Raw genomic sequence first — 14,318 nt, forward strand, 5'->3', positions numbered from 1 at the left:
AACAACAACAACAAAGACCAAGAATGTCACAACCGCCATTGATTATCAATGAAAATGTCCCCGACAAAGATAGTGTCGCGTCTGCCGATGATGAAGAAGAAGAAGATTAAGTTGTGGAGGTGGGTCGTGGGAAGAGACGCGCCTCAAAACCGAGAGAGAAAAGGAACTGGGAAAATGATGATACACTGTTGTTGGCAAGGTGTTGGGTGCATTGGTCGCAGGACCCGGTGGTGGGTAATAGTCAGACGGAGGGTATTTTTTGGAAAAAAGTGGTGGAGATGTTTAACAACGAAACACTACACGCAGCACGTACGAAGAGCCAAATACACAGCAAATGGAACAAGATTAAAAAAGGTGTTAAGGCATTTGGTGCGGCGTTGAAGAAGGTTAGCGAGCACGGCCGACAAAGTGGGGCAGATGAGCAACAAGTGGTGGATGCGGCTGTGAAACTGTACAAGAAACAAACAGGGGAGAAATTTTGGCATTACCAAAGTTGCTATGACCTTCTTAAAAGCTTGTCCAACTTAATGAAAACGAGGCCACGAGTAGTCGACAAGCTCCGGCGGTAGATTTGACCGCCGATGATGTTCCATTTGGCGGGACCCCCATTCCCACTCCTATTCCCACCCCCACCCTGGTCCCATTTGAGGCCTTATTTGGGTCAGACCCCATTAGGCGACCACCGGGTCGTAATGTTAGCCGGAGGTTGTCTAGTTCATCCGATGCCACATCGGGGCGATCTTCCGGTTCTGAAACGGCTCAGCTCGTTAGTTCTTATCTTCAAAAACAAAAAGAAGCCTTGCGACGGGCCGAGATTAGAGATGCCATGAAGGTTTTGGCGAGACCAATTCCGACGGGCTTGTCGTAAACCGACTTCAAAGCACATATGAGATACCGTCAATACTTGCAAGAGAACTACGGCAACTCGTTTTATGCATCGGGGGCACCGGCGGCACAGGCGGGTCCTAGCCACATCCCGAAGGAGGACGACCAGACCGGCGATGACGAGTAGTTATTTTTTTGATAATCGTAATGTTTTATTGTTCCTTGCAATGTGTTTTTTTTAAGTGTGTTTTTTTTAGTGTCATGTGTTTTTTTTTTTAATGTTTAATTGTAATGGTTTTTTTTTTTTTAATTTAGTTGTAATGTTTTATTATTAATAAAATTAAGTAGTTTTTTAATTTTGTGTAAATATAAAATAAAAAGAGGTGTGGAAGAGGGGTTATAGGGAGTGATTGTGGAAGAGGTGGATGAAGAGAAAAAAAAACTGATATAACAATATGAAAGAGGTGTGGAAGAGGCTTAGCTTAGTGTAAGGCCTAATAAGACTAAGGAATAGTTTTAGTAACTGAGTTTGGACTTTGGTAAGTGGGTAGCATATCCAACATAATCGAATTTGAAATTGATAGTTAATGTCAAAACCACGTGCTGAGATATTTCAAACCAAAGTTTTTTATTTAGTCAAACTTTAAATAGTCATACTTTTTGAAATTTACTAGGACGTTAAATTTAGATTTTCTTAGATGTTGTTTGTGAGCAAACTTTCTTTCATTAAAGCATATTCAAAAAGTTTCTTTCGTGCATTCAACTTACTAGATTAATTGTGTGCACTTCAGATCCATGAATCCAACTTATACAATATAGCAACATTTTGACCAATTGTATAAGCCCAAAAGTATAGCCTACTTGGGTGAAGTCGTAAAGCCCATTGTATTTTACTACTCTGATTTAGATCAATGATTTTCACTTATGGAGAAAGATGTACCTTCATTTAGTTAAAGTACTTTAATAAAAAGTTCACATTTCTAGCTTTAACTCAATTGGCATGGAGAAATATAAAGATGGATTCTAAACCATAGCTCTCAAGTTCAAATACGATTCAAGACCGATTTGGCTTTGGTAGACTTTGGCTACCCAACACTATCTGGCTTTCACAAACGTATAGCGTGTCTTCTCCCTTTAGGTGACCAGACTTTAAATTTCTTTTAACATTAAAAAAAATGAAGGTTCTTGATGTTACCAGTCAGATAGCAATACAGATGTCGAAACATGAAGTCTGTTTGGTTAGACCGTGGTGTTTCTTCAACCTTTTGGTTCAAAGAGTTGTATAATAGAATCTGTTGATTATGACATTGTCATTTATATCTTATCTATAGAGTACTAGGTTTGAAAGACACATACCAGACTAATGTTTTTGCAACAACTACTTTCATGAAAATAATAAGTAGCAATATTACGTTTAAGATTAACCAACTTCCATTCCTTTCATTGGCAATCTATTATAAATCATGTTCAACACGTTCTTATACAATGACTTGTACCAAAACATTGCAAAAACCTTATTATAACTTCTAATTACCAAACATAAACTAGACGGTCTCAAACGGTTTATATTTCTTCACATCCGTCAACAGTCCTTGAACTGACCCAATAGCTGCAACCAACGACACAATCAAACAGACCCAGCTTAAAATCTTTAACCACACCCACGTGAACGAAAACTTTTGTATCTTGGCCCGAGCAATATACATCTCTATTGGAAAGTACACGGTCAATGGGTAGAAAGAACCCGCCCCTATCAACCCTAAGAAGCTGTTGAAGAATGGAAAGATCATGGCTATGACCGCAGTCAATATCACATACGCTGTTCTCCAAACCAGCCTAAACATGTTAAAATAGTATTCTCCACAAAACGGCACGTTTAGAATATGTTCTGTGGTAATGAACTTGCTATCGGGCCATTTTTGTCTACACTTCATTTCAACAAAACCGAATAAAGGTTGGCAAAAAACTTGGTACGCCCCAATTAGGTGGACAGCGATGCACACATTGGCAAAGTCAATTAGCCAAAAGGGTTCATAGAAGCCAAAGCCAGTGAGAAAGTTTCCTGGTGCATCGTTTCCAAAAGCCGCGTAGCCAATGCACCCACAAAGGACATAAAATATGGTGGTCGTCGAAACACCGGCTAGTGATGCTTTCTTCATCACCTTGTTCTCTGGTGGATATGATTTCAAAGTGTCCTGCATTCAATTTAATTATAGCTTCACATCAAAACACTAATCTTGTATATGTATGTCAGAGACGGAGCCAGAAAAATTATTTCAAGTGTGTTAGTCTATAACAGTCTAAATCAAGGACAATTATTCATCAATAGCATATGAAATCAGCAATCTCATTTCTTATTCTTAATGGCCAACAATATTATTCTGGTTGATCATTATTGTTAAAGGTACTAATCAATGACCAAGTATTGCATCAAAAACATTTTATTCTAATTCCTGCTAACAAAAAAGTAACAAATAACAAGGACACATACTCTGACCTACCTTACAACTCATTTTTATCGTTTATATATGTATATATATATATAAAAAAAAGAGAATATATTCTCATATGTGTAAGATATACATTTTTAGTATAGTAACGTAATGATTCAGTGTACGAAAGGAAAGGAAAACACTAAAAGGGTGGCAGAAAACAAAAGTGAAAAAAAAAAGAATATATTTTATGCCATATCTAAAGAAAAATGGTCTTCTCTTTTTATTTGAACGGTCTGGACACATTCGATGGACCTAATTAGCCAATTGAATTTTTAGGTCCATTGTTGAATAGTCCACAAGAATAATTTAGACATGGATATGCCCAGTACGTTTCTACAACTGGCTTCTCATAATTCATATTTATGATAACATAAGAATTTTTTTCATGTATATATATAATACAGGGGAAAATAATCCGTACGTGTTGCACCATATAATGCATCTACTAGTAGCACGTATCATCATTTTTCCATATTAACAATCAATAAATCATGTGCATCACCTATTACCAATGAAGCATTGCATTGCCATTCTTGTAAGGTGAAGTCTAGGAGTTTATTAGGATAGAGTTTTTTTTTTGTTTTTATTATTTTTATTTTCGAACGACAGTATATATTTAAAAAGACACTACCAGGTGTTAGAAGTAAAAAAATTACAGTTACAAACTTACTATTCTAGAAATAAACAAAGCTACACTTTCTATAATCTAGCTACCCGAGGCTTTAACCGTTAAGACTGTAAAATGGGGAAAAAAGATATGTATAGGATCAAGTAGGACTAATATTGATAGTCGTTAAATAAAAACTTAGCTTTTATATAATTTAGTGAAAGATTAGACGGTTACACAATTTTTTTGTCATTAGTATAACTCCCAATGGGACAATTAATCTATTAAACATCAGGTGCACAAGTCGGAAACTCTAAAAAATTGGTATTAATTGATAATAAATTAGTGAAAAGTAAGATTATCTAAATGAATATAGCCCTTAATTATTACATTTGGTTGATACTAATTTATTTGGTTCATTTTGAATGTGATTAATTGGGCATGGTTTTTGAGTAGAAAGGAAACAAAAGCAAGACATGTTACAAATTACGTATGGTGAGGTAGCCCAGTGATACAAGGATAAAGACAGCACAACAACTATATCAATCAATATAATGCTCTCGTCTCCCTGGCCTCTATTTACACGTGTCATCATCTCCACCACTTTCACTGTCGTTTCTATCTAAAATAAGATGTTATACGTACGATATATATACGTATTTATTTATATATATACGTACGTACGTATAAAGACTACTACTCGTATTATTTAAGTGATTATGTTTATAAAAATTAATCTACTATTGATTATACAAATAATTTTTCCTAGTTGGAAATTAAAGTAATCATACAGTAATATTCAACCAACGAATAAAAATACTTGTAGTTATTTCAAAAACAATAGACTTAAATAGATTGACTTGATAAATACAAAAAGGCATAATTACACTTACACGTACATATCTCCGAATTAGAGTAGTGTAATATCATATTCTTAAATACAAAATCGTTGGGAAAATATGTAATTTTACATGTCTAAGTAACTAAGATGGAAATATATATAGAATGTCCATACCAAAAAAATTGGTAACATCATATCCTTAGACTGGTGTTTAGGGGACAAACATGGTTTATATTATCTCTTTTTCACATTAATAAATACGTTCTTTATGTGTTTATCCAAAAAGTTGGCAATCCTAGAAATTTATGCACATAGTAAAATACTTATTTAATAAGTCGGTAACCGTTCATTAGAAGACTTGTCTCCTTTCGGCAACTTTAGTAAAAAGTTGGTTCATTGATGAACTATTGAAATAGATTTTATATATAACAACCGGAAATATTTAATAAAAGCATAACATCAAATTTTGGATTAACACTCTTAATGTTGAAAACTCTAAAAAGTAAGATAAGGGTAGCCCATTATATTTACGTATTGCTTATGTAAATTGATAACTACTACAATTATATAAAAAAATCCGTATAAATTAATTAATGACTACATTTCATGACAAAGACCGTCTTCAACACATCCTATGTGTTCATAGTATAAGTCGGTGGCAAACCAACATACATTAATGTACCCGATATATATATATTCTGGTCATTCTATATATGTAAAATAAAAGTAATAAATATACATATATCCGTACGTCTCTATCTTAAAAATGCAAAAAACGTTATTAAGTGATTTGGATTAATATATATAAGTGTTTGGCTTGCCATCCATGATAGAAATATTATATTTGCGTGAACAATCTTATGATAAATTTTATGTTAAGTTCAAACACATTTCAACGTTTGAAAAACTGTATCATTACTTTTTGTTGTGGAAATATATTTATCAAATAGTCTATGACTATTTGTAGAACACAAGTCAAAGAAACACACAGCCAAAGAATCTTTATGAAAATACTAGAAAAATAAAAAAGTTAAAAATATAACAAGTAAATTGGGTAAGTTGTTACCTGAATTTCAATGAGGACAGTAGAATAAGCATAAGCAAAGGCAATGTCACCGATAGCTTGAAAAGTCCTCCAAATTTTTTCTTGTCCAGATACGTCTATTCCTACTTCTACTCCTGTTAAGCTTGTCCTTACATGACCACCACCTATCATTTTAACAATCTTTATTGTTAAAAAATGCCAAAATTACACATATATATAAATTATATGTATAAGAGCTAGTTTTTTGCTATCCACAATCTTATATCCATCACTAATTGGCACTAGCATATTATTATAGTTATTATAATTATCCATGAATACAGCAATATGTTGAGAAGGAGGATTCTCTCAAGTTTTTCCAACTTGACTAGTCAAGTTTGGAGAATCTTGACCTTTAGATGAAAATCAAAGGCCAAGATTCAATAATCCTTATTTAATCTTAGCCCTTGATTTTCAATCAAGGATCAAGATCCTCCCAACTTGTCAAGTTGGGGAAACTTGAGAGATCCCATTCCGTTGAAGAGTTGAGGACATATACATATATAGTTAGAAAAGCTAAACAATAATACCCTTAATGCAAAAAGTGTCAAAAAATTTTTACATGTACAAATCCACCATTTGTCTAAATTTATTGTATGTTTTTCCCATCACCTTATAAATGTCTAGAAAGGCATTAGAAGAAAAAAAAATTTAGCCACTGCAGCATTCAGAAATGTGGATAAGAAAACATATGCAGAAATTATATCTAATATTGATGATGGCGGCGGCAAATAAAAGTGTGATAGTAAAAATAATCTATGTAAAATAAGATATTGTCGTTATAATTATTATAAGTTGATTCATTAAGCGTATTATAGATTTATGAGTTAATTATCTAAAAGAAAAAAGGTTATAAAAGAGGGGGAAATTTTTGGCTTTTTAAATCCTTAATAAAATGCATTATATATGAAAATAAATATAGCAATATATATAGATAGCCAAACTTTTTTTTTCCTTAAATAACTTGTATTAATTAAACTTCTTTTATATAAATAACAGTTTGAAAACTGATAATGCAAAATGTTTATCATAATTGATAACCCCAAATTATTATCATTAACAAATCCAAACAAATAAACCGAAAGTTATCTTTTATTCCGGGTAATGCAATATTCTTCCCAGGAATTTTTTATTTAAGGTAAAACAAAATTGATATGTTTCCATTTTAGATATTTTTACATTTGTATGACTATGCAATAGTTGCCGGCCATTTCTATATATTCGACAAATTTGGTATGATTAGCTTGCATCACATATATATACCAAAATTAGATAATCTATAAATTATGAAAAATGATTAATCGATCTAACTCATATGCTTAAAAATCAATCTAAAACTTTAAGTATTTGACATGTGCATTCCACTAATTCTCTTTCCTAATATTGCCCCCTGATTTTTCCACATGTCACCATCTTACTATTAGACATATCTTTAGGCACACCAACTAGATTGATTTATCACTATCCATAAATTATATAAGAAAAAAGTGCTAGCATTCTATTTGCAATGTACGTAAGTAGATTTTTAAATATTTTTTTACCAGTACACCTACCTAGAGGTGGTGTTACCGGGTTCGATCACCTCGGACTAGAATTAAACTTTTATAATTTTTAAATAATAATATTAAAATTTAATTTGCATAGAGTTTCACGCTTAAATTTAGACGATGGGTGACTTTATATCCATTTTTTTTATATAGTATAGAAATAAATATAAATATCTGAGAAAACATGTTAACATTAATTTGATGTATACTTTTCAAATCTATATACACATACTAAGACATACGGAAAAAGATTATTAAGTATCAGAAGAAGAAAAAAAGCGAAAAAATGCTTACCCGCAACTTTAGCAATGGAAAGTCCAAGACCAATGGAAGAATAGGCAAAGGACATAACGGCAGCAACAATCGAAAGCCATGAAAGCTCGTGAAAATTTGGAATCTGGCTTAATACGATTTGAATGGCACCAAATATCATCATGTACGGATAGTTTGACAGTTTACAACTAGCTGCATGACCTTTGTCATGAAAACAGTTTGACTTTTTTACCGCCCTGTTAAAATTCAAAAAATACACTAAATTACTTTTTACTTCATTACCATAAATATATAGACAAATTAGGAAAACATTATCTAGAATTGAATTCTTTCTACAAATAGTCAAGGTCGGTTTGACTGCATTTAATTTGTATATTTATTTATTACATCATATTTCTGTTACATTGTTGTATTAATTCACTATATTTGATTCATTAATTTACAAAATAAAATATACTTACACCATACTAATAGACGCAGTAATTGTATATCCAATTGTGACCCCTACAAGATTTGCATATTGAGCTATACCACATAATTGCACTTTCTTCCCTCCTGAAAAATCACACATAAAAAAAAAAAAAAAATGTTCATGTCATGTATATTAATTATTGAACGTTTTTAAGCATGATTTTAGGCATGTATATTTACAAAATATAGATACTGTAAAATAGATGTATACATATGGATACCTAGATTAGACCGAACAACATCCATATACGTGTAGTTACGTTTGCCTGAAACCGGGTCAGGTGTCCGATACGAGTCAGCGAGTAGTGTTGAGGTAAAGTAAGTAATAAAGGAGAACGCCATGAGAACAGCTGGCCCGGCGACCCAGCCCAATTGTGCAATAGCCCATGCCAAAGATAACACGCCAGATCCTATAACAGCGGTTATGATATGGGCACTTGCCGTAAGCAAAGTTCCTAATAATTTCAAAAAAATACACACAAGAGATTAGAAATATATATTATGGACCCATAACAAGATCAAAAATAAATAATATGTTACGTTCTTCTTTTTTGCATGAGTTTACTAACCGGTTCGTTTTTCGCGGCCATCGTCGTCGAGATTCTTTCGAAACTCGACGTCACCAACCTCGAGTGTTGACATGGTTTTTTTCTGAAGGTGTGCATCCATTTCTTCGATCTGTGTGGTTTGTGAAGGTGTGGAGGAGGGAATTTATGGGGAGAAAAAGGGGAAGCTTTTGGGATTTTATATTAATTAAATGTAAATGTATATGAATTTTATATTTGTAATAAATGAATTTTGATAAATAAAAATATATAAAACAGAATGAGTGTTGAGGGAGCGGCGGAAAACATAAGTCAGCGGGTAGGCATATATAATTCATCAACTAGTAGACGCTAGTCAAAGCTTAACTACCCATATTCAGAGGTAGAGGTTTGTCTCTTTTTTTCCGTTTATTGAGATTTTGTGCCATTTAACTTTGAAAATTGGTGTAATAAAGTTTTTCAAATGAAATAATTAGATGTTGAAAATACTTTTCCTAATATTCATATACTTTTTACGGTCAATGAAGAAAAGTTTTAATTAAAACATCAAAGGCTTGCAAATTGTTAAATCAGATTAAATACAGTAAAAACCAAACAACACATCAAGTGAACTACAATTAAACAAATCCTAAAAAATTAAATATCTTCCAAATATCCCATAAGAATGATCATGTTCTTCATTTTATTCCCAAATCCCAACCTAAAAAAAATAAGCACCTTCACTTTCTCAATTACCTTGTCGATTAGAATTTCACTTGAAAACAGGATCTTTACGCATTCTTCACTAACTCCAAAAGACAATGCGCAAGATGACATAACTAACTTTTTCCTTCTTATTGCCTCCCTTGATAAATGTTGAAATTCTCGGATAAGTGATCAATATCCGTTACAAGATAGGATGAATTCTACATTACTCACAAGATTTTTAAGGATTTGCCTATGGAGTATTGAGTGAAAGTGGAGTAATGTAGTGAGGATTTGCTTGAAACTTTGGAGTTATTGAACTATATCCAGAATTTTTTATATTTGTCTTCTAGCATTATTATTACAAGTACTTAGATCATATTTTCATTCAATTCATAGGTTATTACATTATTTTGAATTCTTAACAAAATTGTAGTGTGTTTATAATCAATAAATGAAAGACATATAGAAAGTACATCTGTGTCATATATAACTGCATATTTTATAACATTAGCTTCCGTCATTATTTTAGTATATTGTATTCAAGATTATACAAATTAAAAGGAAACACTCGACTAATCTTTAGTTCAGTTGAAAACTTCAGATCATCCAGTCTTCTTTAGTATATGTGATTCCCAGGTTTACCGTCCAAAAAATAAAATAAAAAATGGTAGTCACTAATCAAAAATCGACCACGAAAATATTTCATGCCGAGATTTTTCTATATTTTTAAATTACCTACAACTTATATAAGTGTTACTCATTTCATCATGGTATGCCCAGCCCGCTTGTCTAAATGGGCTAGCGTTTAAATGTTAGTCATCTATAGAGTCAATTCTCATATTATGCTTCTTTTCTTTTTATATATATATATATATCTTCTTCCCAAAAATATGTATTTTAAAGAAAAATCTATACCACTTTTTAAACTTTTTTCCCATTTTATGCTTACTGATCAAATTTTCTTTAAAATTTTTTTACCTTATCAATTTCATTTACGTCTTTAACTATATATATACTACATATTAAAAAATATAGACCCCTGCTGAAAATTACAGGGGAGGAAATGTCTATTATACCCCACTTAACAAAACAACTCACATACATACCACCTCATGTGCACCAAATCACCTAATTATGGTATCTATTATTTCATTGTTATCAACTCATTAAATGGTTGTTGACCATCCCCTTTACGCACCATTGGCATAAACACAAAATCTATCTAATTATGGTAATTATTAATTCATTGTATCAATTTATTATTATCAATGTAAAACTTTTCTTTTGTACATATACAAATCCCACAGCCATGAATACATAATTTCAAACTTTTCAAAATTTGTTCAACAATCTTTTATTTATTTCAAAATAATTTCCAAAAATAAAATGCCCAGATTTATTTGAGTTGTATATAAATACTTTTTATTCCACACAAAACTTTCATACTACCATGAATTTTATCAACAAACCTTTTGATCTAGCCAGATCCTAAATATAAAATGAAGACGGATGCAATCATAAACAGGTTATTATTTCAATATGATGAATATACGTCTACTTTTTTTCTATTTTTTTACGATAACATATTTGATATAGGAATCACTTCATGAACTTTCGAAAAGAAGCATCGTATTTTTTCTTATTTGCTTCTTTCTGAATTTTTAGTTTTTTACAGTTAGATATAATGGACAAAGTATTTTTGCCTGGAAAAAACAATTCCAGGCTTTGGTTATATTAGGTAACTCATACTAAAGCATCAGAGTTTTTTTGTTTATGCTTATAGTAAATTCCATTTAAATTATCTGCTTTGGGATATTAGTTTTGCCAACATCCTGACAACTTCACGTAGTTATATATATTCTTGTGTATATTCATACTTTATAAATGACACCCGCAAAATAATACAGTAGCGTTTAAGAGGTATAACTACAGTGAGCAACACCAACAAATCCTCTCCCTCCTATCATCATTTTCAAGAAGATCATTGTCACATAACTGAATTTCTGTTGCCAGAAATTCATAGCAATGCGTATTAATGAATAATGTGTACATGATATTTATATAGCCAGTAATTTCATTTCATTTCTATAGTGTATTGTGTTATTTTCTTAGTATCAATTTGTAACATTCATCTAAAAGCAATGTAGATATGAATTTCAATATTGGAAGTGACGAAGATTGATGTTGATAAATAATGGTCTTTAATGTACATATTACACTTTTTTTTCTTTATGGTTGTGAGCGCATAGGACTACACATGTTGATATAGATGAATAATGGTCATTAGAATGTACATGTTATGCTTTTTAATTACCTTTATGGTTGTGAGCCATAGGAGCCTCCTCATCTGATTAGTGTTGTTAATCACTTTGCATTGGTACATACTCCAATTTTTACTTTCTATTTGTTTCATTGAAATGTAATTCGATGTACGATTTCCATAATTCCATTTGATGTGAATTTATGTACATTTGTTCCTTATTTCAATATCTAAATAAAAATGATTTTTTCGTATGTGTATAGCTGTGTATTATACTATTATAAAGCAAATAGGGTTTCAACTTTCAATTTAACATTTACTTTCCCAAAATTTCTCTCTCATCAAATATCAATCAATCATCTTTTTTCTCTCTCATCCATAAATCATTTATTCCTCCAATTCGTTCAAAATCTTTTATCTCACAAACCGTACATCGATAAATTATAAAAATTATATGGGTGTTTTTAAAATTTCATGCATTTTCATTAGAGATGTTATTCGATATACTTTCGACGAATTTTTAAATTTGAGGGCGGAGCCCGTACGGCTAAGACATTTGGCTATCACACTCTATGACTTATCACCCCCATTATCTCACCGCCGCAACGCGCGGGTACTTGCTCTCGTACTATTATATATGTAACAGATTTTTAATTCTAAAGTTGAATTGATAAGAAGGGGTGTGGATATAACAGAAACGATATACCCCCTCCCTTAGCTACAACAGTCTCTTTTACAAGGGAAGGAAACTCCTTTGATTTCATTTCTTCAATTTTCATTACCTATGGTAAATTTACTTTACTTAGTATTGATATTTTTATCTCCTTTCTATTACATTTTGAAACTTTGAAGTCTATATAGTTGATTTTGGTGATTATATATATTCTTACGTTGTTAAGTATACTCGTATAATATATTCACAATCCAAGCTACACGTTTTTAATTTGTGTCCTACCAAATACATTCACATTTATGGTAAACTTTCAATTTGCCACATTTTCTTACACTTACCCTCCATAATTTCATACACTTTCACTCTCACTCTCATGTCTATTTCAATCACTTACAAGTCGTATATACATATATATATATATATATATATAAATATTTTTAGCGGTCAATCACTTACAAGTCGTATATATAGGTGTTTAATTTTACATCTAAGTTGCAAATTATGTATAAACATATTTGTTACATATTTTCCGAACCCTTGTACTTTTAGATTAACATTGACCGCTATTTTAGCTAAGCAATCCATTCTATGATATTGCTTAATTGATTGTCCACGCTTTTTTTTTTTTTGTTATCACGACATTAAAAGCTTGTACCATGGTATCCGCTGCAACGCGCGGATACCATGCTAGTCTTTTTATACATAACATTTAATACTATTTCTTTTTAGCAATAATAATTACATCTTTATTTTTCTACTTATTACACTTTACATTAATATATGTATAACTTAAAGAAAATAGTAATGAAGGCTACATGCTATGCTGACATTCACTATTTATTAAATCTAACTGCAATAGTTTTTCATAATAAGCATTCTTCCATCTCCATTATCATCAATTATCTTTTTCTTTAGTTCATGTAAAAATGGAAAATAAGAATTAAATCCACAAACTCATACAACTTCAACGTTTAGACGCCAATACAAGTCTGATTTTGATCCTCTTCTTCATAGTGATTATTGAACAGATCCTGGGTGGAAGATTCAAGCAGATTACTCAAAGCTTGTTACAAGTCGTGGTAGAAGACGACAAAGTCGAATAGAAAATGAGATGGACCAAAGTCACCCTAATTAACCACGTAAGTGTGGGATATGTTGTCTAAGTGGTCATAATAAGAGAAATTGTCCAAAATCTCAGCCTAGATAATAGATTTGTAACCTTTTTTTAAGTGTATTCTTAATATCTATTATTAATATCTATGTTATATTTTATGATCGATGTGAGTATAGTTGTTGTAGTTTGAATTAAAATTTTCCTTTAATTTATACATAAATGTATTCATGTAATGTGGTAATGTGTAGTAAGTAGAAAATTAAAGAAGTAATTAATATCACTAAAAAGAAATATTAAAGAATTATATTTAAAAAATTAGTTAAAGAAGTACTGTAAATGAAATTGATAAAATTAAGACTTTTTCAAAGAAAGTTTGATCATATAAGAGAAAAAACATAAGATGAGAACATGATTTAAAAAGAGGTATAGATTTTTCTATTGTTGCAAAAAACAAGCATATTTTGGGAATAAGATTAAAAAAATGGCATAAAGTGGGAAATGACTCTCATCTATATACTAAACTATCTAATACGAGTAAAAAAAAACCACTCCTAACAACACTTTATTTAAGAAATGTTAGAAAACTTGTGTAATTTTTTCATTTTAGTAGGTTAGCACCTTTTTAAATATTTTCATCTACATTACCTCTTTAACATTAATGATTAAATTACGCTATCCATTATTTACTTTTTAAAATATTTTCATTAACCATTTACATCAATTACTTTTACATCAATTATCTACAACACTTGATACCGTCTCCATCACCAACAATCAACCCCACCACCACAAAGTGGCCGCCATGGTCACCGACGCATTGTGTGGGTACCGTGCTAATATCAATATTAGTCTATTAGGGAAGGCTTAGAGGTTGTGAAAACCCATTTCAGGTCTTA

General features: G+C 31.3%; 1 protein-coding gene across 1 annotated transcript; it reads right to left on the bottom strand.

The window, feature by feature from the left end:
• Positions 1 to 2,233: 2,233 nt before the first annotated feature.
• LOC122578650 (amino acid permease 6-like) lies at positions 2,234 to 8,926 on the bottom strand. Its single transcript, XM_043750658.1, has 6 exons — positions 8,713 to 8,926; positions 8,365 to 8,598; positions 8,134 to 8,227; positions 7,694 to 7,908; positions 5,835 to 5,977; positions 2,234 to 3,020 (listed from the first exon to the last, which is right to left on the bottom strand). Exons 1-6 carry the CDS (start codon positions 8,810 to 8,812, stop codon positions 2,370 to 2,372), a joined length of 1,437 nt encoding a protein of 478 aa, XP_043606593.1. The 5' UTR covers positions 8,813 to 8,926; the 3' UTR covers positions 2,234 to 2,369.
• Positions 8,927 to 14,318: the final 5,392 nt, after the last annotated feature.

This window comes from Erigeron canadensis, chromosome 8 (genome assembly GCF_010389155.1).
Source record: "Erigeron canadensis isolate Cc75 chromosome 8, C_canadensis_v1, whole genome shotgun sequence".
In the NCBI taxonomy this organism is placed as follows: domain Eukaryota; kingdom Viridiplantae; phylum Streptophyta; class Magnoliopsida; order Asterales; family Asteraceae; genus Erigeron; species Erigeron canadensis.